Source organism: Cotesia typhae, unplaced genomic scaffold, assembly GCF_013202065.1.
Source record: "Cotesia typhae breed Kobodo isofemale line unplaced genomic scaffold, CoteBio_Ctyphae contig_50, whole genome shotgun sequence".
NCBI lineage: Eukaryota > Metazoa > Arthropoda > Insecta > Hymenoptera > Braconidae > Cotesia > Cotesia typhae.
Window position 1 is genome coordinate 900,589 of NW_027423758.1, and position 23,755 is coordinate 924,343.

The 23,755-nt window shown below is 26.9% G+C and overlaps 4 protein-coding genes across 7 annotated transcripts; 1 reads left to right on the forward strand and 3 right to left on the reverse strand.

Moving 5' to 3' along the window:
* Window positions 1-20: 20 nt before the first annotated feature.
* Window positions 21-1,529, reverse strand: LOC141531905 (uncharacterized). The gene is made up of 3 exons (XM_074249995.1): window positions 1,321-1,529; window positions 963-1,109; window positions 21-667 (listed from the first exon to the last, which is right to left on the reverse strand). Exons 1-3 carry the CDS (start codon window positions 1,341-1,343, stop codon window positions 328-330), a joined length of 510 nt encoding a protein of 169 aa, XP_074106096.1. The 5' UTR covers window positions 1,344-1,529; the 3' UTR covers window positions 21-327.
* Window positions 1,530-1,914: 385 nt separating this feature from the next.
* Mondo (MLX interacting protein mondo) lies at window positions 1,915-13,483 on the forward strand. 2 transcript variants are annotated; one of them, XM_074249985.1, is made up of 11 exons: window positions 1,915-2,359; window positions 3,191-3,519; window positions 6,749-6,855; window positions 8,150-8,223; window positions 8,457-8,576; window positions 8,771-8,987; window positions 9,497-10,275; window positions 10,973-11,949; window positions 12,043-12,166; window positions 12,245-12,374; window positions 12,784-13,483. In XM_074249985.1, exons 2-11 carry the CDS (start codon window positions 3,200-3,202, stop codon window positions 12,906-12,908), a joined length of 2,973 nt encoding a protein of 990 aa, XP_074106086.1. In that variant the 5' UTR covers window positions 1,915-2,359; window positions 3,191-3,199; the 3' UTR covers window positions 12,909-13,483. The 2 variants fall into 2 exon arrangements, with proteins under 2 accessions (XP_074106086.1, XP_074106087.1); XM_074249986.1 differs by lacking the exon at window positions 1,915-2,359 and having other exon boundaries at window positions 3,407-3,519; window positions 6,753-6,855.
* Window positions 13,484-13,631: 148 nt separating this feature from the next.
* Window positions 13,632-19,474, reverse strand: Spin (lysolipid transporter protein spinster). 2 transcript variants are annotated; one of them, XR_012479993.1, is made up of 9 exons: window positions 18,551-19,471; window positions 17,836-18,032; window positions 17,001-17,356; window positions 16,667-16,801; window positions 16,334-16,595; window positions 16,152-16,250; window positions 15,876-16,068; window positions 14,538-14,645; window positions 13,632-14,078 (listed from the first exon to the last, which is right to left on the reverse strand). XR_012479993.1 is itself a non-coding variant. In XM_074249987.1 (8 exons), exons 1-8 carry the CDS (start codon window positions 18,753-18,755, stop codon window positions 14,026-14,028), a joined length of 1,500 nt encoding a protein of 499 aa, XP_074106088.1. In that variant the 5' UTR covers window positions 18,756-19,474; the 3' UTR covers window positions 13,632-14,025. The 2 variants fall into 2 exon arrangements, 1 of the variants encoding a protein (XP_074106088.1); XM_074249987.1 differs by lacking the exon at window positions 14,538-14,645 and having other exon boundaries at window positions 18,551-19,474.
* Window positions 19,475-19,926: 452 nt separating this feature from the next.
* Window positions 19,927-23,664, reverse strand: Dnalig1 (DNA ligase 1). 2 transcript variants are annotated; one of them, XM_074249859.1, is made up of 8 exons: window positions 23,605-23,664; window positions 23,432-23,476; window positions 23,182-23,268; window positions 22,967-23,043; window positions 21,751-22,852; window positions 20,602-21,667; window positions 20,312-20,509; window positions 19,927-20,241 (listed from the first exon to the last, which is right to left on the reverse strand). In XM_074249859.1, exons 1-8 carry the CDS (start codon window positions 23,622-23,624, stop codon window positions 20,068-20,070), a joined length of 2,769 nt encoding a protein of 922 aa, XP_074105960.1. In that variant the 5' UTR covers window positions 23,625-23,664; the 3' UTR covers window positions 19,927-20,067. The 2 variants fall into 2 exon arrangements, with proteins under 2 accessions (XP_074105960.1, XP_074105961.1); XM_074249860.1 differs by having other exon boundaries at window positions 23,182-23,265; window positions 23,605-23,624.
* Window positions 23,665-23,755: the final 91 nt, after the last annotated feature.

Here is a 23,755-nt window from a genome sequence, read left to right on the forward strand (position 1 = left end):
GTTATAATTTATTATTAAATAAAAAATTTGTCAATCAAGCTTTTATCAAAAATTTAATAAAAATAAAAATCCAGTCTATTTTTTGTGAACTTTAAATTTAAAAAATAAAAAATTAAATTTTTAATAAAAAGCTTGAAAAATGAAAATTTAACACAAAATGAAAATAAATATAAAAATTTATCAAATATTAATATTAGAAAAACTTGTAATGTTTCTTATTGCTCCGGCTTTAAATTTTGTATGATGTATGTATCATATAAAAAAATCCTTGTATATAATTAAAGATACAATATAATAATTAAATTAATAATATAAAAAAGGCTTAGGCTACTGCTGCTCGGTAGCTGCCTGAGCTAAAATACTGTCGAGCTTCTTGACGAGAGCTTGTATTGAGCTTTGGGATAATTTACTCTTCATGTGAGTTTTTGATCCAAAGAGCCGTTTTATCTTGTTTGTTCTTTTGTTAACTTTCGCTAATTTTGCAGCCTTTGTAGTGAAGTCGATGAGTCGCTTGAATTTTTTTGAACTCATCAAATCATACTCCTCGTATATGGTCTCGAGGGTGTTGTGAGTCAGGTTTTTTATGTTCTTATCCAAGTAGTACGCTTTGCGTTGGGCGTCTGTTTCGGAAGTTGAGTATGAGCGCTTTTTTGGCCGTGAATTGCACCTGAAATTTGTAAGTATTTATTTTTAAAAATAATTTTTGTAATTATTTAAAAAAAAATAATCTAGCAATTAATTATTTGCTAATATTAAAAAAATATGACACCAAAATTAAGAGACACATTTTTTTATTTTTCTTTAAAAAATAAACTAAGTCTAGAAAATTTTTCCAAAAAAAATTAATTTATAATTTTTTAAAGCTTTTAATAATTTAATTTTTAAAATAAATTTTTTTTTTCAGTAATTTATTTATCAAAAAATTGCAAATGTCAAATGCTCTAAGTTTTAATAAAAATTACCTTCTATTAAGTCCTGGAGTTGGTGCTGTTGGAATAGAAGAACCTCGAGTTCTTAAAGAATATCTAGCTGAGCTTGCGTCAACACTCAAGCTTTCCATACCAGCAACTACTGCCGGCAAATTTTCATCACATTCCATGTCTTTTTTACTAAAAAAAAAAATAAAATTAATTAATTAATTCCAAAGATTAAAACTGACAATTAAAAAAAAAAAAAAATTAGAAAATAATAAAAAAAAATTGAAATTACAAATTTTTTAGAGTTTTTTTTTTGTAATAATTTATTTATCACTAAAATTGTTAGATTTTTTTTATAACAATTGTCATAAAATACTATGTAAATGCAAAGACAAAAACTAACCTCTCTTTTTGATCCTCAGCCATAATTACAGACAAATTATTCTTCAATAAAATCTCCGTAGTTAAAAAATTAATTAAAGGTTTAAAAAGTAAGTAATTAACATTAACATTTTTTTAATTCAAGTAGCGTTTTTATTAAGTAGAAACTGACAGTTAAATAATTTGTTGACACTAATCTACGCTGATAAACGCAAACACTCAAACAGTAAAAAGTGAAATGAAAAATGAGGCCCTCTGTCGCTATTTTAAAAAATATAAAAATATGAAAATATATTTGCAAGACAATTTTTTAATAATATATAAATAATTAAAAATTTTAGAAAATTCTAAAAAGTATAAATAAAAAATTTCAATTTTTTAAATTTTCACTGTAAATAAAAATACTTTTGCAAAAAAGAAATAATTAATAAAACTAAAAAAATGACATTTATATTAATAAATAATAATAATAATTAAAATTTATAAATTAAACTCAAAATTAATAAATAAATTTAAAAATAAAAAAAAAGTTTCTGCGCATGCGTAAAAGAGTGATATTGTGGGCATGCGCAAAAATAAACTTTTCAAAAACCCCGCCAGTTGGCGGTAGTCTCGCTTCAGTCGTGTGGGTGCAGTCTGCGCTCGGGGCGCGTGTTCGCCTTACTCAGCTGTTATTAATTATTTAACACTAAATATCCATGGACAGAATAGTCCCATTTTTCTAAAAAAATATTTACATTGAAAACTAAAATAAAATAAAATGTTATCGCCGTAGCAGCATGAAACTGGGTGTACTGCGGAGCAAAGCTTACGGGCTGAAACCAGGGCTCATTGCGTGTAAATTGATAATTGTTTGACGGCGTCTGTTAATATTTTTTTATTTTTTATTATTTAGTTATTAACGTGCTGTTGAATTTGTAAATTGTTATACACTTATCATAGTTTGTATATTTAAATACGCCACCGTGTCTTAAGTATCAATAATTGACTTGTTATCAATAATCTAAAAAAAAACCGTTGGATATAAAAAAACATTAAAAGTCGCCACGAGGAATAACGAGGTATTTTGTCACATCCCTTCTCTTTATAAACTCATTTTATACTTACATATAAATACGCCACATATATATATATATATATATATATATATATATATATATATATATATATATATATATATATATATATATATATATATATATATATATATATATAATTTAGTGTAATAAAAAAATAAAAACAGCATTATTATATAGCGCCTTCACTGACACTAAAATTTTCTCTTTCACTGTCTCTAACGTCTCTATTAATTATTACAATATGTAATTATTATTTATAAATATTTACTAAAATTTTAAAAATTAAATTTAATTAATTGTTAAAAAAAAAATAAAAAAATTTTTTTAATTAAATTTTAATAATTTTTTTTAAATAAAATATTTTAATTATTTTTTTTTTTAACTCAGAATTTTATTTAAATTTATTAATTAAAATCGGAGTAATTATTTATCAGCTGTCCTGATTATAAATGAAAATATTTAAATAGTGAATTACAAACTATTTAATTACTGATAGACATTTATAATAAAAGCTGCGCGGATATTTTTTTTTTTTTTTTTTTTTAATTCAACTGTGCCAATTGGTTGTTGCTAATGCAAGGCGTGTTCTTATAATATTAAATATATATATCTACATAAATCTACACTCACATTAAAATAAATTTTATTAAATATAAAATTGGTATGAAAAATTTTCCATAAATAAATGAACAATATTATTTAAATTAGTGAAACATAAATAGTAAAAAAATAAAAAAGTCTAAAGTCCATGGATAAAATATTTATTGGAAATAATAAATATTAATAAGAATAATAATTAATAAATTGTTTCAGTGACAGGAAATGCAGACTGAGTTGATGTACCGAAAACCAATGATAACAACACGCGGAATGTCGTCGATAAACACAAGTGTCCACCGTCTGAAGAGAGAGTCCCCGAAAGACTCGAGGGAAACAATTCACTCGGGGCATTTTATGGTCTCGGACTTTGAAGCCGAGGCTCAGGATGACGAAGACGAGCTTGCTGTACCAGTACCTGAGGAGGAGGCTGTGAGAAATACTATTGTAGCACCAGTGGGTCTCGCTCTAGAGAAGTCGATGCCTAAATCTATGATTGAAACTTCACTCAATAAATTATTTCAGTGCATGTCATTGGCTTACAGGTGAGACAATCGACAAAGCTGTGATTTAATTTTTTTTAAGCAATCAAATATCAATATCGTTGAATTTTGTTGTTGGTAATGTCTCAAGTAATGTTTTTACTAATCAATTTCTTTTTTCAAAATGATAATCACTGATATTTACTAATTAATTTTAAATAATTAAATAGATTATCCGGATACACCAATTATTGGCAGGTTGAAAAACTGATTGATCTAATTATTGACACCTATACTGCGCAAGCGTCGAATCATCTGCTTATTCTTATTTATCGAAACTTATTATTAAGTAATCAATTTTATTAACGTTTATCAATAATAATTTCTATAAATGATTAATTACTTTTAAAAATATAAAAATTAATTTATTTAATCAGAAGAGTTCAAATTCTTACAGTTAATTTTTTGAGTTAAAGTAAAAAAAAGGCGTCATAGCGCTGTCGAATGGCTGTCTATATTTTTCATTTATTGTTAATTAAAAAAAAAAAAAAGATGATATTATTAGATGAAGAAATTAATTTAAACTCGGCATTTTAAAAAAATGCTTTTCTAATCAAAGTTGTTAAGAAAATAAACGTTCGTAAGCTGGTTTGATGAACTGGTGGTAACTTTATTTTTTTTTTTTTAATAATTAATATTTAATATTTTGAACTGACAATAATTTTTTTCAATTTTTTAATTAATAAGAATTTAATAAAAATTTATATGATAGTTTTTCTTATTACAGATGATTAAATATATTTAAAAATAATTTAGGGTGTCAATAATTGGGGCTTTTACCTTATTTTGAAAATGTACAGTAAAATTTTTGAAGAAAAAAATTAAATATTTTCTAAGTTACAAGCTAAAAAAAAAAAAGTCCTCCATTGCTGGAGCAAATTCGGCCTTCTCCGTGGATGAAACGTGAACAAAAAAAATTCTTGTTAAACTAGAAGTTATTGTCCGTACAATGACCTTCGGTCGAAAAAAATTGACAAAATTTAATACTAAATTTTTTGACGCAAAAATTTCAGGCTAGTTGTGCCCCTTAATTTTAAAAAAATATTTTATTTATTTTAACACAAGAGATATTTTTTTTTTTTTTTAGGTTTGATATCAAAATATTTAAAAATAATTTTTAAAATTATCTCCGGACTTTGATCTCATCTAAATTACTCACTCAATTTAAGTAATACTTTTTACTTATTAAAATACTATTATTTTTATAAAAAGTATTCGGATACAGCTAAAAAAAAAAAAAAATCTGCACGATTATTGAATTTAAGTTCTATAAGAAGGGGAAGTAACAACCACGTGTTGCTTTAAATATACTTACGTAATTATTGGTGGTCAATGAACGCAATACTTTTTTTATTTTATTTTATTTCAGCGCTCGGAGGTTTTATTTAGCTGTTGTTATTTTTTTAAATTGCAAAAAAAAAAATTAAAGAGTATGTAGACTTAATGGCGTAATGCATTTGATAATAGTCGATTGAATTTAATGAGTAGAGAGAACATTGAGAACTTTAACATCAACATTACAATTGACAGCAAGTGACGTTACGTCTTTTAAATTTTTATTTATAAATAATCAATAGTATTTAATAAATTGTTTTTTATTTTTATTCATCTATTTAAAATATTACCGAGCCAATTTTTTTTATTTATTTCAGTCGTCTAAATTAAAATTAATGGCGTAATTAAAACGAATAAATTGTTTTTTATTGAACAAAAAATTAGTGGCTTAAACCACGTGCGATAAAAAATTCAATGAATGATGTCATTATCATATTAAAAATACGCACGTGGTTAATAGTAATTTTATCATATTAATTTATGTTTTTTTTTATTATAAGTGAATTTATTCCTTTAAAAAAAATTAGAATTTTTTTAAATAGTTTCTAATGTGGAAAAATTAATTACGAGCATTTAAGTACAAGGGATTATCTTTATCAGGATCCAAGGCTGACATTTGTAACGTCATCAGATAGTTAATGAGCTTTTATCGATAAGCAATGAAATCAAGCCTCCGTCTACGCCTTTATTTTTTTTTTATAGTTTGTTTTCATTTTGATTAGAATTTTAAAATCACCATTGACCTATGACACGCTTGGAATTCGAGTAAATAATTTTTTATTTTTTATTTTACTAACAAATGGATTTTATTTTATTACAAAATGCACTGTCATATTTTATTAGTTTATTACTTGTGACTTAGAATAGTTATTATTATCTAATAATTTACTTAAAATTTTTCATTTTTCTTAATATTTTATTAAGTCATATATTATCACGACAAACAATTTTATCTGATGATAAGGATTTATCGAACGACGTGGCTCTAAAATTAAGTCTAGAAATCTTAAGAGCTAAATTTAATATTAAATTTTAATTATTAATAATATTTACTTTATTAAAAAGTAAAATTTTATTTATTATATATTTTTTAATTTTTAAATAAAATTCAAATTTTTTTTATTTAAAAAAGAAGCCTCAATTATTGACACTATTAAAGACAAAATTATAATTTAATTTTTTTTGGGGGCTTTTACCTTAATAAAAAAAATTATAAAAAATCTTTAATAATATTTTGCAACCGGAATAATTTTTTTTCCCTTAAAAAAAATTTATCAATTTCTCTAGAAAATTTTTAATTTTTAAAATTAATTTTTTATTAGATCTGTAATTAACGTAATCATTAATTTTTTTTTTTTTTTTTTTTTTTTTTTTTTTCATTTTTGTAGATAAAAAAATTATTTTTAACTCTACATAATTTTTAAAAATTAAAAATTAAAAATAATTGTGATGACTTTGAAAATCAGTTGACATAATTATTTTTTTTTTTTTTTTTTTTAAGAAAAATACCGTATAATTTAATAATATACGATAAGATAATTTATAAAAAATATGAATATGTAATAAAAATTTTTATTGACGTCTATTTGTTAAATGACAAAAAAAGCGTGAATAAATGTTTAATTCTGAGTAATGAGGAAAATACTGATGACTCGAGCAAAGTAATGCTGGAGTTAATTGAAAAAAATTAAATACAATTGATCGACTGATCTTAAAATAATAAGAAATTAAAGATAGAATTAAAAAGCATGCAATCTTTTTGAAAATTACTGTCAATTAGTTTAGTGAATTTTTATCACCTATATTTTTAAATAATTATTTGCTAGTGGATAAGTAATAAGTGTTTAAGTTAAAAAAAAAATATAAATATTTATTTAAATAATGGAATTTGTTGTAGACAGAAGTTAACATCACCTAAATGGAATCGGTTTAAAGGAATACGGCTGAGATGGAAAGACAAGATTAGATTGAATAATGTAATCTGGAGATGTTGGCATATGCAGTGTAAGTGTTAAATTTTTTTATTATTATTATTTATTGAATTGAAAAATAATAACAATAATTTTTAGGAGTAAATATTAAAAAAAAATTAATGTGACAAATTATTATTTAATATTAGTATATAAAATTTTGCTTTATTAAATAATGAATTTTGTTAAATTGCACTGTACTTTTTTAATTATTGACATTTTTAAAGATATAAGCTCATTTTGATGTTACACTCATCAAGAGCTTTCATTTGAGTATCCACATCAATTTTTCATATATTTATATATATTATATATATGTATATATGAAAAAAATATGAAAATGCATGTGGGTACTCAAATGAAAGGTCTTGATGAGTATAACATCGGAATGAGCTTATATCATTAAAAATGTCAATTGTTCACAAGATACAAGGTCATTTCTTAATTATTGACATTTTTTAAGATATACTCTCATTTCGATTTTACACTCATCAAGACCTTTTATTTAAGTACCCACATGGCATTTTTTATATATTTTATATATATGGTATATGTGATATATATATAAATATATAAAATATATGAAAAATTGATGTGGGTAATCAAATGAAAGGTCTTGATGAGTGTAAGACCAGGATGAGCTTATATCTTTAATAATAATAATAATAATAATAATAATAATAATAATAATAATAATAATAATAATAATAGTTGAATTCATTGTAATTGGATTGAGAAGAGTAATAAAATGAATAACTAAGAAAATAATTAACTAAAAATAAAAATTGGATAAGTTTAAAATGTCGAGTTAAAGATAAGAAAATAATGCAATGAGTTATATCTTTAATTTAAAATTTTTTTTTTTTTTTTTTTTTTTTTTTAGTTTACTAATAAAACATATAAGTTATGAGATGTCAATAAGAGTAAGCACGCTTTAACCACGTGTTAAAATATTCTCTTATGAAATATTGTTACTATGGTGACTTGTTATTATTATTGTAACTACTACATTTAATCTACCATTTAATTCTTAACTTAAACTTTCTTTAATCAGTTAACATCACGATATCATCCAAACAATTTCATAAGCCCTGTAAATCATTGTCTCGAAGTAACAAGACTAATAAAAAAAGAGTTATTATTATTATAAATGTAATAAAGTCAAAAACTAGAGTAAAGTAATTAGACAAATGTAAATATTTATTTAACAAAAATATTTTTGATTAAAAAATTATTTTTAAGGGATAAAATTTTTATTTATTTATTTATTATAAATTTAAATAATGTGTAAAAAAAAAGTGTTAATTTTTTTTTATTTATTGTTGCAGTCATACTAAAACAAAATACTTTGGTGTGTCAATTTGCATCACCTCTGGATGTTGATACTCACAATAAACCTGAAGTAAGTATATATATAATACAATTACACTTACAATAATTATTGAGTACAGACGGTCTCAATTAAAAGAAATCCTACATAGATATCACGTTCTAATTATATCGTGTCTGGCTTCGTAAAGTTTCTTCACATTTTACAATCATTTATCATAATAAAAAATCAGTGGAAATTTTTTTTTTAATTCTTCTGCTGTACAATTGTTATTGTTATTAATTATTTATATTTATCTTTATCAGGCTGTGGTGCTCGAGGGCAAATACTGGAAGCGAAAACTCGCGGCAGTTACTGCTGAGTATAAAAAATGGCGCATGTTTTATCGAAACAAAATTCTGGGATGGACCAACAAGGATGGGATGGTAATTTTATTTAAAATTTAAATTTTTCAAGTAGAAAAAAATTTTTTTAATATTTTTTTTTAAGTGATTAATATAAAAATTAATTTATTAAAAATTTCAAGTTTTACTTGCGAGCAGTCACTACGTGACTGCCAAAAATTAAGGATTGTAAATAAGAAAATTTAGACTTGATGATTTTTTGAAAATCCTCCCAGTTGGAGTCAATGGATATGTTAGATTGGGACACCGGTGGAATGGCACCATCCTCTTGTTTTTCTGGGAGCATGATGAATTCACACGGCGGAGTGAGTGGTATGCAAGGCCCGGATAGTATGATGGTCGATGAAGATTACATGGATTTAATGACAGACACATTGTTCTCAACAATAACTGCCAACCAGCCGTATCATTTTCCTGACACCCGTGAAATCGGTATTTTATACACCAAAAAATCTGTTAGCAGTCATTTGATAATTTTTTAATTTTTTTTAACAAACAAATTTATTCCAAAAAATTGTTTTTTTAAATTTCTACATGTCAATATTTTTTTTTTTGCCATAATTTGATTGTTAAAAAAATTATTAAATATCAGCTAAATTAATTTTTACATTTTTTTTTTTTGACATAATTTATTTGTTTTAAAAATTTTTTTATAATTTTTTAATTTTTTTCTACTAATTTATAAAAAAATATTTTTACATTTTTTTTGACATAATTTTTTGTTTTAAAAATTTTTCAAATACATTAAATATATGTTAGATTAATATTTATAAATATGACATTTTTTAATTTTTTTTAACAAAAAAATTTGCTCTAAAAAAATAATTTTTAAAAAATTAAATTTTTTTAAAATTCTTAAAATTTTATAAAAATCTGCTAAATTAATTTTTCCAAAAAAATTCTCCAATGTTAAAATAATAATTAAACTTAAAAACTTCCAGCAAGAGGAGCGAGTCTCGCCGATTTTATCCAACCGAGTCTGGGGCCGTTGCAGCCGAACCTGGACGACTTTATGGACACTCTGGAGCCTCTGCAAGAATTTTTAAACTCAAAACTCCCACCAGTGCCCGAAGAAGAAGACATTTTCCGGAACGGAGCTCTCAACAGCAACTACTCGGACAATTACTCCGAGTTGATGGCGTCTATGAACCAAATCAACCAGGTGGCCCAATTGTCAGAGGCTTCAAATGACGTAGCGGTCCAGCAATCTCTGCGCCAAGAGCAAACTGACTTGCAGAGTCTCCAGTACACCGCTAAAATCTACACCCAGCCGCAAGAATACCGCGGCAACGTCGTCGACTCGTACTCCAACCGCCAGTCTTACGAGAGTCAAAGTCCCTTGAAGGAAAAATCCCGGGGAAGATCCACGAATCGCAACCGCGTGATCCAGCAGCCGTTTAATCAAAACCCGCAAGTTATTTATCAAACTCCTTCACGCAGTTACAATTCTCAGGAGCTCCAGCCTCTGCTTAATACCAACAGCCCAGCTATGAATTTAAATTCAAGTCAAATTACCATGGACAGCGTCAACCTGGTCACTAATTTTTCTCTCCCTCAAGATTCACAGCCTCAGCAGCGCGCCTTAAGGCCCATGCCACAAATTTCTGATCCGTTTAAAATTGTGCCTCAGACTTACAAACTACCCACTACTACTTTAGCTTCTTCCTCGAGCTCTTCTACATCATCTTCGTCGCAGTCATACAATCAGTACAAATATAAGGTAAATACACTATTTTTTATAGTTAATTAATTTTAAAATAAATTAAAATTATTCTAATTTTTAATTTTTTTTTTTTTTAGTCAATATAAAATTATTTATATGCAGAAATAAATTTTATAATTATTTTTGGACTTTTATTAAAACAAAAAATTATTTTTTATTTATAAAATTAATTAAATTAAAAAAATCAAAATTAAAATTTTTCCCGCAATTTTAAAATAAATTATTAAAATTTTTGTTAATTATAAAAATCTTCATTTTGAAAATTTTTTATTGGTCCTAAAAAAAAATTATAAAAGAAATTTTTTTTATAAAATTAAATTTTGAACTATTTTTAGTTAAAAAATTTTTTTTACAATTTTTTTTAACGGAATAAATTACATAAAAAAATTCAATCTTTAGAAGCTTTAAAAAATTATTTATTAAATTTTTTTAAATTTAGTTTATGTTAAAAAAAAAAAAAATAAATTTTTATCTGCTAATTTCAGTGTCATATAATTAATAAAAAATTTTTTTTACCAAGTGGAATATTAAATAATTGCAATAATAATTTTTTTAAGCTTTTAAAGATTGAATTTTTCATGAAAATTACATTTAAAAATTTTTACCCACACGCATTTTCAATATTAAATTTTTTTTAAGTATATTTTTCAAGAAAAATAAATTTTAATGTGATAAAAAAATTTTTTTTCAACAGTGTAATCCAAAAGTAGCAGCCCAACCAGTGACAGTAACCGTGTCATCAACAAATGCGTCTCAACCGCACATTTTACTGCAATGCAAGCCATCAGGTCTGGATTTATCAACATCACTCCCGCCTCAAAAAATAATTCCCCGTCCAACAGGTGCTTCTTCATCGAATCCGGAAAAAGAGGACATATTCGCGGTGCCAAAGTACCAGATGAAGGCTCGGAATCGTTCTCGGAGCAGCTCGGCGCTGTCAGTCACGAGGAATCACCCGGCGCCGTTGGTGTCAGCAGTGAGCGACCCGACGCTGAATGTCAACAACAACGTCCTCCTGGCGCACCTGTTGACCAACAACACGACCGGGTTGTACACAGTGACCAGCGGCCCGGAGAAAATTATCACCGCGGTATCCAACCCGACGATGACAAGCCCGGGAATTAAAAATATCCTCCCCCTCAACATGCTGCCAAGCAACCCTGGAGTCGCTGTGCAGACCCTGGCGGCTCCAGCAGGACAATCAGCGATTCAGCGCGTGAACCCGATCCTCTCTAACCAAAGCCCGAGTCCCAGTCAAGTGCCAAGTCAGCAGCAGAGCAGCCCCGGGTCCCCGAATGATTCTTCCGCTCACAGTCCCCAAGCTCTGAGCATCAGTCCTCTTCACAGTCCCATGAGCATCGGCAGTCCTCTGTCGCCCTCCAGGATTTATGTCAAAGGAGAATCCAGCGAGCGCGGACAGTACAAAGAGTCCCGCCGCGTTGGACACATTCATGCTGAACAAAAACGGAGGTATAATATCAAAAATGGCTTTGATACTCTTCACAGTCTTATTCCGCAGCTCAACCAGAATCCTAATGCTAAGCTCAGCAAAGCTGCCATGCTACAAAAAGGCGCGGAGTATATTAGACAGTTAAGGAGCGAGAGAAATTTGTTGAAAGAAGAAATGGATAGCTTGAGGCAGGAAATTGATTCTCTTAATACTTCTATTAGGTAGGAATTTTTTTATTTATTTAATTTTTAACCGAAGGAACATCATAATTTTTTTTTTTTTTTTTTTTTTTTTTTTTTTTTTTTTTTTTACAGTAATAGTCAGTCTCAATTACCTGCTACAGGAGCTCCTGTATCTCGGCAGAGGTCTAATAAAATAAAGGAAATGTACGATGATTATGTTCGTAAACGTACTCAAGAAAATTGGAAATTTTGGATTGTTAGTAGTTTTTATTTTTTCATTTTTTAATTTTTATAGATTAATTGTTTGATTTAAATTAATTTTTTTTTTTTTCAGTTCAGCAAAGTTTTGGAGTCATTGTTGATTTCATTTAATGGTACTGTATCAACTACGAGTATCAATGATCTTTGTAGGAGTACTGTTATGTGGGCTGATCAATATTGTGCACTTGTAGACCTCAGACCAGGTAATTTTTAATTAAAAAAAATTTTTTTATCATTTAAATATTAAATTTAATATTTAAAAATTTTTTTTTGTTTAAAAATTACAAAAAAATATTTTTTTAAATTTAATCTTCTATTAAAAAAAATTTTTTTTAACATTTTAACATTAAATTTAATATTTAATAATTTTATTAATTGAAAAATTATAAAAAAAAAAATTTTTTATCATTTAAATATTAAATTTAGCATTTAAAAATTTTTTTTAATTTAAAAATTCTAAAAAAATATTTTTTTTTAATTCAATTTTTCATTAAAAAAATTTTTTTTATCTAAAAATTATAAAAAAATGTTTTTTTTTTTAATTAAAAAAATTTTTTTGCAATAAATTTATTTATTAAAAAATTTCTAAATTAATAATAAATTAAATTTCAGCTGTATTGAATTCATTAAGGTACCTCTGTACAGCAACAGACATATTAACAGATCCTGAGCGCTTACCTGAAGAAGCTCTCGCAGCTGTAAACCGTACAGACAAACAAAAATCGACTCAACAATAAATCCCACCTTGATAAATATTATTTCATAATTATCCCCAATAATTAATAATAATATTATTGTCTTAACTGATGAGTTTATAAAACCATCGTGTATGGCACAAATTAATTGTTGACGAAATCAAGTGCAATTGTTTAATCTCTCGTCACAATTTAACAGATAACACTAATTAATATAAATAATTATTTAAATAACTAAGCGTGATAATTGAGAAGTTTTTAAATCTAAATTTTATTTTTTATTTCAACATAATTATTTTTTTTACAATTTATCTTTTCAAACTTCTCAATAGTCAATTATAATTATATAATAATTGATATTGTTTTTTAAAAAAAGGTACAAATTATATAATCAAAAGTATGGAATGCTCATTTTAAAATTAAAATTTTATTTTTGGCCTCAACTTGCCGACAAATGAGCTTTTTACAATTATCTAATTAAAATTAAAGCATTCCATACTTTGAACAAAAAAAAAATATTTAAGCAAATATATATAAATACATACTTATGTAAATTATAAATTAATATTAATCTAAGTGTACCTATAATGTGTAAGAAAATTGTTGAATATTTTTTATACAAATCGGCACTTGAAAAATATTTAAAAGCGGATGTCAAAAAAAAAAAAAATTTGCTATTAAATTTACAATTTAAAAATGTAAAAATACTAATTAATAAACAGTTACTTATATTTGTTATATAAATGATTAAAATAATTATAAAGATATTTTATTATTTATTTATTGCTTGTAAAAAATTAAGCCTACTAACAAGGATGGATTTTTTTTAACAGTTCAATAATTATTTATAAATAATTATTAAATTATTTATCAATAATTAATATAAAATATCTTACAATTTTACAATCTTAATTTTAAATTTTAAAAATAAATTATTTTTTTTATTCTAGGGACCACCAATGCACAGCCTTTGTCGAAATAAGACAATGCTAAATTTTTATAAAAAAAAAATTAATTAAATTTGGGCTTTTACCTTTTATATTATTAAATAGTTAAAAAAAAAAAGTAATCTAGTTTGATTGAAATAATAAGTATAAATATTATTAATTATTTGCACTAATCTATCAGTCAAAAAAATATTACTGTACATTTATAATAATTATCTTTCATTGTCTTCATTGTCTACTAACATTGTCTCAGCTTCATTTTTATCTGTAACAATTTAAAAAAAAATTTTTTTTATTTTTTAAATATTTTTTAAGAATTTTTTTCTGAAAAAAAAATTTAATTAATAAAATTTACTATTTAATTTTGTAGAAAAATTTTTCATGCAAAAAAAAATAAAGCCACTACTAAAAAAAAAAATTTTAAATAGGCAAGCTTCATCTTATATCTTATAAAATATTATTGTTATTTAGTAATTAATAAAAAAAGCTTTTTTGTAACAACACAAGTGTAATTATGTGACAAAAGAAATTAATTATTTTAAAAAAGCAAAAATGGAGAGTACCTCTGTTGGACCAGCAAATAATCCAGTCGGAGATGATTCATAATTGATAATATTAAATCTAATTACTGGTTAAATTTTTAATTTATTGTTATGAATAATGTAATGGAGAATAATGTTGAGGAAAAAATGATAAAAAAAAAATAAATGTAAATGAAAAGTACCATATTAAGGAGCATAACTAGTCAGATGAGGGCCCATTGGTGAATAATATTTTTTCTACAAACGCGTTGATACTGCTTGCCCATTATTCTTAGCTTTTAGACATTCAGCTGCAAGAAACATCGGTGTAAGTTTTAAATAATAAAATAATATTCCCATGCGTATGCTGAGAAATAAATGTTTTTATTAAAATTTGTTATTGAATGATTTTTATTTAAAATTATAAAAATAAATTGTCAAAAATTCATCATTCAATAACAATGTGATTAATCTGTTAAAAAAAAAAAATTATTAATTTAACTGAAAATTAAATTACTGAATTTTTATTAAAATATTTTGCATGCAAATGCGGATCTATTTGTTATGATTATATAAATATTTAGCGGTAAAAAATTATTTTTAATTAAATTAGTACAAATCTAATTTTTTAATAATAAAAAAAAAAGTATTAAATAATGACTTTTGTTAAATTGCATTGTATTTTTTTTAATATTGACTTTTTTAAAGATATAAGCTCATCTTGATGTTACACTTATCAAGAGCTTTCATTTAAGTACCCACATGATATTTTTTATATATTTTATATATATATGGTATTTGTGAAATATATAAATATATAAAATATATGAAAAATTGATGTGGGTACTCAAATTAAAGGTCTTGATGAGTGTAACATCGGGATGAGCTTATATTTTTAAAAATGTCAATATTTCACAAGATACAAGGTCATTTTTTAATAATATAGATTTTAAGCGCCTTTATCATACAAAAAAAAATTTATAAATTTTTTAATTGAATTTTATAAATATTAAAATTTAATTTTACAAATTTCTTAATTATATTCGTATTATATAATTAAAAAAAAGAAATTTCTAAAATTATTACACGAAAAAAAAAAAATATAAATTTATCTAAACAAAACAAAATATAAATAGAAATATATTTAAATAGACCAGAGTAACCTGATTACCAAAATAACAATATTCTTGAATTTCAACTTGCTACTTGAAAACAGGACTATTTAAATTCATCACTCACATACAGAGGGTTCAACTCCAAACTCGATACCAATTCATGTACTAGATAAAAATATGTTATTTTAAATAATTAGATTCTTAGATAATTAAAAAATCGACCAAACACATTGCAACTAGACTACAAACTAGCAAGCCGCGCTATTTACAAAGCGTGTTAAAATATTTCTGTTGAAAAAAATAAAATAAAATACTGAGCATACATAAAGTAATAAATAAATGAATAAATAAATAAAATACATAAATAATTAACTACAAGAGCTATTGGCTATCAAGATGCATTTTTACAAGCTACTAATTACTTACCTGCCATCGTGAGATCGACGACAGCTTTGTCTTTCTCGATATAAATCGCAGTGAGAAGGAAGAAGAAACCTCCTATGACTTCGAGGAAGATTGTTAAGAACAATGAATACTGGAGGCAGCGGAACTCTGTCAACGCGGCGAAGTCAGTAAAAGGCCCTAGTGGTGTTATTGCTGGTCTTAATCCTTCCGACATCTATTAAAATTTTTTTATTTTAATTTAATTTATTTATATTAAATTAATTATTTTTAAAATTGATAAAATATAAATTTATTTACCAAGCCGATGATGTAAGGACTACCGGCATCGCCAAGCGCATGAGCGACAAGAATTTGAAACGCTTCCGCTGTTGATCTTCTTGTTGGTATTACTACATACTAAAATATTAATTTTATTATTAAAAAAATTGTGAGATTTTTTTTCTTAATTAAAAAAAAAAACAATTAATAAAATAATTTACCAATAAAATATCAGCAACAATAGACCAAGTAAGATTGAGAGCTAATTGCCCGAAGAAGATAAAAATATAGCATAAAGTAGCATTGCTATCAGCTGTTATGACTGCAAAGAATATTAATGGAACACTTGTAAGCAATCCAACCGCGCAGATAAGAGGGTCTGCTTGGTGATACCGCACTCTGAGTTTTTGAGCCAATATTGAACCTAATGGGACTCCCAGAAGACCTGCTAACATTGCTATTACCCCGAAGATAAATGATACACTGTAAAAAAATTTTTAATTTGATTTTTAAGAAGATGTAATTGAAAAATTAGAAAATTTTTTTAAACTTACTCATCAGTAGCCAGATCAGTATCTGATTTTTGTAACTTAATGCCTAATTGTAAAAATTTAGGCGCCCATAAAGCCAATGCACCAGTTACAAATGCCACGCAAGTGAATCCTCCCGTTGATAACATGAAACTTGGACTGAAAATAGTTTATATTTAATATTTAATAATTTATTGTGACAAAGAAAAAAATTTTTTAGCAAATGAATGATTAGAAGATATTAGAAAAATTTTTTTTGTGTTAAAAAAAAATTTTTTTTAATGAAAAAAAAAAAAATTTTTTTTTTAAATTTAAAAATTTTTTTTTTTAAAAAAAAAAAAAAAAAAAAATAACTTACTTTTTCAACAATTCTTTAACATCAACAGACCAAGTAGTGCTTGCAATATGAGAACCACCTTCTTTTTCTCCCCTAGCAGGGTCTCTAACAAACAGTAAAATTAATAGGATCGCTAGAATTCCTAGTCCAGGAGTTATCCTCATTCCCCATTGCCAGTTACCAGTCACTTGGGCTAATTTACCGCTGGTAATATACCCCAACCCGCTTCCCACAGGAATAGCGAAGTAAAACAAAGCTAACATTTTAGATCTAGTGTCTTTTACAAACAAATCACTTATTATCGTGGGTGCTATTGTTGAATAACTCGCTTCGCCAATTCCGACACACATTCTGAAGAGGATGAATGTTTCATAAGTCTGAAAATAAATAAATTTAATTTATTAATAATAAAATTGAATTTTTTTTTAACTCTAATATTTAAAAATAAATTTATAAATCAAAATAAAAATTCTAATTTAGAATTTAAATACAATTATTTAATTTTATTAAAAAGGGTCAATTAAAATAGGTCACGAGATTAAATGCCAGCTCTTAATTTTGTCGTCATAAATTTAAAGTAAAATATATTTATGATAAATTAATTAAAATTATCTATCAATTTATCGGTAATTAAAAAATATTTCATTCATAAAATTTAAAATGATAATTAATAAAACTTAATTTAAATTACTGATATAATTAATAATAATAAATTCTTATCTGGCATTGCTGAGGGGCCAGAAACTATTTACCTAACGTATCTTAAATACAAAAGTCAATAATGTGACTTAGTTTTGATAAACGAGACAAAAGAAAAATTGGTAGACCATCTGAGTTATTTAAATCTATAAATTACCTTCATGAGAGACCCGAGGAGTGTTGTTAGGCACCAAATAAATACTCCAACACTCATTATTATTTTTCTGTTATACCTGTCACCAAGATAACCGAATAATGGCGCAAATATCATGTAGCTGACAATAAATGCTGTTTGTAATAATCCAGATGACCCATTTTTGATCCTTAATTTTTCTTGTATTTCTGGTAATACACCTAGAAAATAAATTGTTTTAATTAATACCTTGGAATATATATAGATAAGAAAATAGTGAATAAAAAAAAATTTATATAATTAATTTATTACTTGAAAAAGTATATAAAAATTTTTTTAAGTTTTTATTCTTCAATTTTATTTAATTTTTAATTTTTTTTTAATTTTTATAAATTTTTACTTTTTAAAAATTTTATGATTTTAAAAATTGACAAAAAATTTCTTTGATCAATTATCAATTATTATTAAATGAAGATAAAAAAATTTTATAAATAAAATTTAATCATTTACAATTGTTTAACCTTAAAAACAAATATATAAAAATCACCATAAATCAGCTACTTTCACTATCACAAAAATTGACCTTAAATTTATTTATATCAATAAAATTAAAAGAAACAATATAAAAATCTTCCAGATTTTTTTATCAATCAAAACCAATTTTTTGGAGCAAATTTGTTTGTAAAAAAAAAATTAAAAAATTGTCAAATGACAGCTAATTTAAATATCATAAAATTACCTGCAATAGTAGTCCTGTCCATATAATTAATAAGATTAACAAAACATAAAATCCAAACAGTAACCCATTCAGTCATACTAACAGATTTAATTTCTTGTTTATCAGTCTGACTTTTCTTAACAACACTATTACTAGATCCACTATTTTCTTCATTGACAACTAAATACTGCCTGGATACATGGGGTGGTGTTGTTGTATCTTCCATTTTTAATTTACAAAAAAACTTAAAAAATTAACAAATAAAAAATTTTTAATTTATTCCACAAAAAAAAATCCGAGGTTTAATTAACTCAAAAAAAAAACTAAAAATAATAAAACTTTCACTATCTAATCATTTCATAATGAGCGGGGTCGTCTCATATATTTAAATCCAAAAAGTACATTGATTTTGTAATAAAACAAACTGTGTGGTGACTATATACATAACGGTTTTCTTCAGTCAGGCCACCTTTTCTCGACGAACCAGCGCTCGAGTTTACGAGGATAAGGTTCTCGTGGTATTTTTAGTAATCACTAATACAATTATCAACCTTACAACGTGTATTGCCTGCTAAACTCCTATGACAATGTACAGTGTGATGAATACCCATTAAACTTACACATATATTACATTATATCACACACACGCGCTTTATGTCTGTACTTAAAAAAAGATAGTGTACAATGCAGTCGAACTTTGTTATAAGACTATTTGTTTCCTTTTTTGACAACCACGCACTGCGACAATATAAGAGATACACTAATAATCTTGTAACAAACTTCGACAACAAATAATCACACTGAAGTCAGCTGACAGCTGATAATACTGAAGTTAGTTGTCAGCTGTCAATTTAAAAATTTTAATAACAAATCCATTACAATAAAAAAATTTTCACTTGCAATTTTTATTAATTTTAACACGTGGAATTTTTTAATTTAATTTTTTTTATAATAATTGCATTGTTATAAAATTTTTAATGTCTGCTAACTTCAGTGTCACGACAGCTATCATTTTTTTTTATTTTTATAACAAATTAATTATTATTTGCAATTAAAAAAATCTTCACTGCAGTTTTTTTTAATTTTCACACTTGTTTTTTTTTTTTTTTAAACTTATTTTATATTAATTTTAATTATAATAATTATAAAAAAAATTTTAATGTCCGTTAACTTCAGTGTCTTGAATTAAATAAATTTATTTTTGAGCGCATGCGCAAAATGACTGCTACTGAAATATGCGCCCCCTAGTATTTAATTATAATATTAAAGTTAGGCGGCGTTTTTAATTTTTTTTTAAAATAATTATATTAGACCAAAAAAATATTTTTGGTAATTATTATCACTTATTAATTTAAAAACATTAATAAGATCAGGTTGTGTAAATACATTTTCAGATATTTTATTTTAAAATTGATTAATTCAAAAATTTTATTTCATTCCAAAATTTAAGACATAGAAAAATAAAATTTACCAATAATTCATTAATTTACAATTCAAACTGGATTTATCAATAAGAATTAAATAAGCTGTATAAAAAATTAATAAAAATCTTCTTCATTCAACGTCGAAGCAGACTGTTGATTAACGATTTGCTCTTGACTTTTGTACATATCAGCGACCTGCTGAGCTGACGTTGCGTCTTCTGATTTTTTGTCATCACGTACGCGAATAAATCTTGGAAATCTTAGAGATATTCCTTTGACAGAATCCACCTGGAGATTAAAAAATAAATATATATAAATATAAATTAATATAAATATATGAAAAGGAAGAATATCTTACAATTCCAGCCGCAGCACGATGAACGGGTGACAATGATAAATCAGCGCATTTTATTTCCCAAACTTGGGTTGGTTCAAACCAATGATCTGGCTCGTGGGATGAATCGTATCGATAATAAGACTTTGGCGAGGATATTAAATGCTCTTTTAACCATACCGTATGTTTTGCAAGGTCTTCTTCACTGAATCCTGTTCCAATCTAAAAAATAAAATTAAAAAAATTAATAATTATTTATTAAAAATTATTACCTTATAATTATTTCAAATTAGTAAAAAAAAAAACTCCAATACCTTGCAAAGACTTTGATATTCCTCATTATCAGGATCATAGCAAGCAAGTAAAAACCCTCCGTAAGTCCCAGTCCGTTTTCCCTTGCCAACATACCCGCCAATGACAACGCAATCCAAAGTATCGCCAATGCCCTCGAGATAATCCTTCTTCAACTTCAACCAATTCCTGGACCTCTTGGCAATTTCATAAGTAGCGTCTTCCTCAAGAGTCTTGACCATCAGCCCTTCGCAATTGCCTTTTACGGAAACCTCCAGGAACTCCTGGACCTCCTCCATGGTCGTGGTGTCCAAACTGGTAGCAAAGTACCACTCGCCCTCGACTTCTTTAAAATGTTCCCTCAACAACTCCCTGCGTTTCGCAAAAGGCTTCTTGACCAGCGGCTCGCCGTTGAAGTACAGCAAGTCGAACATGAACACGCAGACCTGGACCTTGATGTCAGCTTCATTGGCATCTTTCCGCTTTCTAGTGCTGAGAATCTGAAAAGGAAGGATCTGCTTCTTCTCGCGGTCCCAAGCCACGGCTTCGCAGTCCAGAATGCAGCTTTGAACCTTCTCGCCCCGGGTGTTGCTCAGTCGGCCAATGATGTCCGGGTACTTGGAGGTATTATTCTCCTGGTTGCGGCTGTAAATATAAGCCTTGCCTTGGTCAGTGAGGTGGATCTGCGCCCGCTCGCCGTCGTACTTCCACTCACAAGTGAACTTCAGCCCGTCGAACCTCTTGAGCACCTCCTGGACGCCTTTTGTGGGATGAGCCAACATAGGCTTCAGCGGAACTCCAGGAGTCAGCTTACATTTTTTAGGAAGCTCGGCTACTCCGTCTTCCAGCAAAACCGGAATTATCATTCCATAATTCGGACACTCGCAGTAAGTAGTTTTAATAATCAGCGCAACTTCATCGTACTTCTTCTTAAATTCATCACTAGAAATTTTTTTACTTGCGTCCAAAACCTCCGGAGGGTACTCCTGGTTAGGCGGAGTCATCGCGCAGGCCAGCGCCAGCGCTTGGAGGACCGACTGCTCGGCCAGGCCGATCCGGAGCTTACCCGCTAGAGATCTTATGAGATACCTAAAATTTAAAATTTAATTATTTTACTTTGAAATTACGATAGCAAGGTAAAAAAAAATGGTAAGCATTATTTTTAACCATACCTGGCTTCGGAGAATCTGCAAGCGACGAACAAATTTTGAATCCGGTCGACTTTCTTGCTCACCGACGCGTTTCCTGTAGACTGCGCTATTTCCTTCAGCTTGGTAAAAACATTCCCGACGGTAAGCGCCGCGGGTTGGAACATCACTCGCTGGTTAGAGCGACTCCCTTCGGCGACGATCCCCAGGTCTCCCGCTTCCTGCGCGTCGGCTTTTATCTGAGCTGGCGTGCGGCCGGTGCACTGTGCGATCGCTTTGATTAGTGTCGTCTCCGCGATTCCTAACTCGACTCCTTCGTAAGCTGGCGCTAGTTGGTTCAAGCAGAGGTACACGCTCGCGAGTAAATCTTCTGGGGTGATCACTATCACTGATCTAAAATAGTTGGAGAGAATCTCGACGATTTTCAAACGCGAACTGGTTTTTTCGATTATTTCCAAGGTCGCTGCGAGGGCTCTGTAAGGAGTTTTCTCTCCTTTTTTCCAAGGAGAGTCTAGGATTGGGTGATATTTTTCCTTGTCAGGTCGGTAGTATACTTCGTCTTTTGGGTCGGGTCCTAGAGGATTTTTATCAAGCTTGCTTTTTGATTTTTCGGATAAAGTTGAATTGTTTTTTGATGAATTGGAGAAAAAATTACGGATATCTTTAACTGATGACTTAGCTGATGAAGATGCTTCAGATTCAGAGTCTGAGTCTATTATTTTAGACCGGAATTTTTTAACTTTTGGTTTTACTTCCAATTCTTCATCTGAAGAAGACGAAGGACTTACTGTATCGTCTGCATTTTCTGCAATTTTAGATTTTTTTGGGGACTTTTTAGGAGATTTTTCTTCTACTTTAATTTTATCCTCAGATTTATCTGGCTTTGATACTTCTTCTGTAGCTTTAGCTTCAGATTTGCTAGAATTAATTTCTTCAGCGTCCTCTGGGGTAGGGGGCAAAGCCAAATGCCCATCTTCGTCACTTGATTCTGAATTTAATGTTCTAGGAAGTTTTTTATCATTTGTCTCTTTATTTGTTGTTCCATTTGTTGATTTTTTTTCGGGAGAAATTTGTTTTATAAAGGACAACTTGTTTAAGGTCTTTTTGCTTTTGCTTTTAGATTTTTCTATAAAAAAAAATTAGTTACAAAAATTATTAAATATCTGTTAAATTAATTTTTATAAAAAAAAGTTATAATTTTATTATCATAAATATTAATTAAAAATAATTATAAAACTACCTGTCAATTTTGGTGTTTTAGATTTTCGTGTTCTCGGCTTCTTGGTTTTATTATCCGACTTTTTGCCAGGTGGAGACCTAAAATAAATTTATAATTTAAATAAAAAACCAAAAAATTATTTTTAAAAAAATTGCATTTATAATTTTTTAAGCAAAATTTTTTGCTATAATTTATTTGTTAAAAAATTTAATAGAATAATAAATAAAATAACTTACTCAGTACTGGTGTTGGCTTCGTTATCCCGCTTTCTCTTTCCAGAGTCTTCAGCTGATTCAATGATCTTGTCACTTTTCTTTTGACTGCTGATATTTATGATATTAATGTGGTTAGAAAAATATTTTATTACTGAATTATTAATTGCTACTGGATAAGATTTATTATAAAAAACTGAACGTTGAACTACTCTTAAAAATTTAAACATCCTGATAGCATAAATATTATTTTAATTTTGATGTGCAAACATACCTCGAGTCATTTTTATCCTCTGTCGTGGTTCTTTTAAAAAATGATCTGTCAAAAATTAATTTATTAAATTTTATTCTTAAATAATTCACTAATAATTCAACAAATATTTCAATATTATTTTTATTATTTATATATTTAAATTTTAATATTTATTTATTTATTTATTTACTCACGTTATAGAACGCTGCGCCATTTCTAACCTCTAAATAAAATAAATAAAATGATTAATTTGGCGGGAAGTTTAACCACCCCCCCCACTCTTCCCACAAAAATAGCGGGAATTTTTAAAATCAAATTTAAAATTTCTAAAATTGATTAAAAATA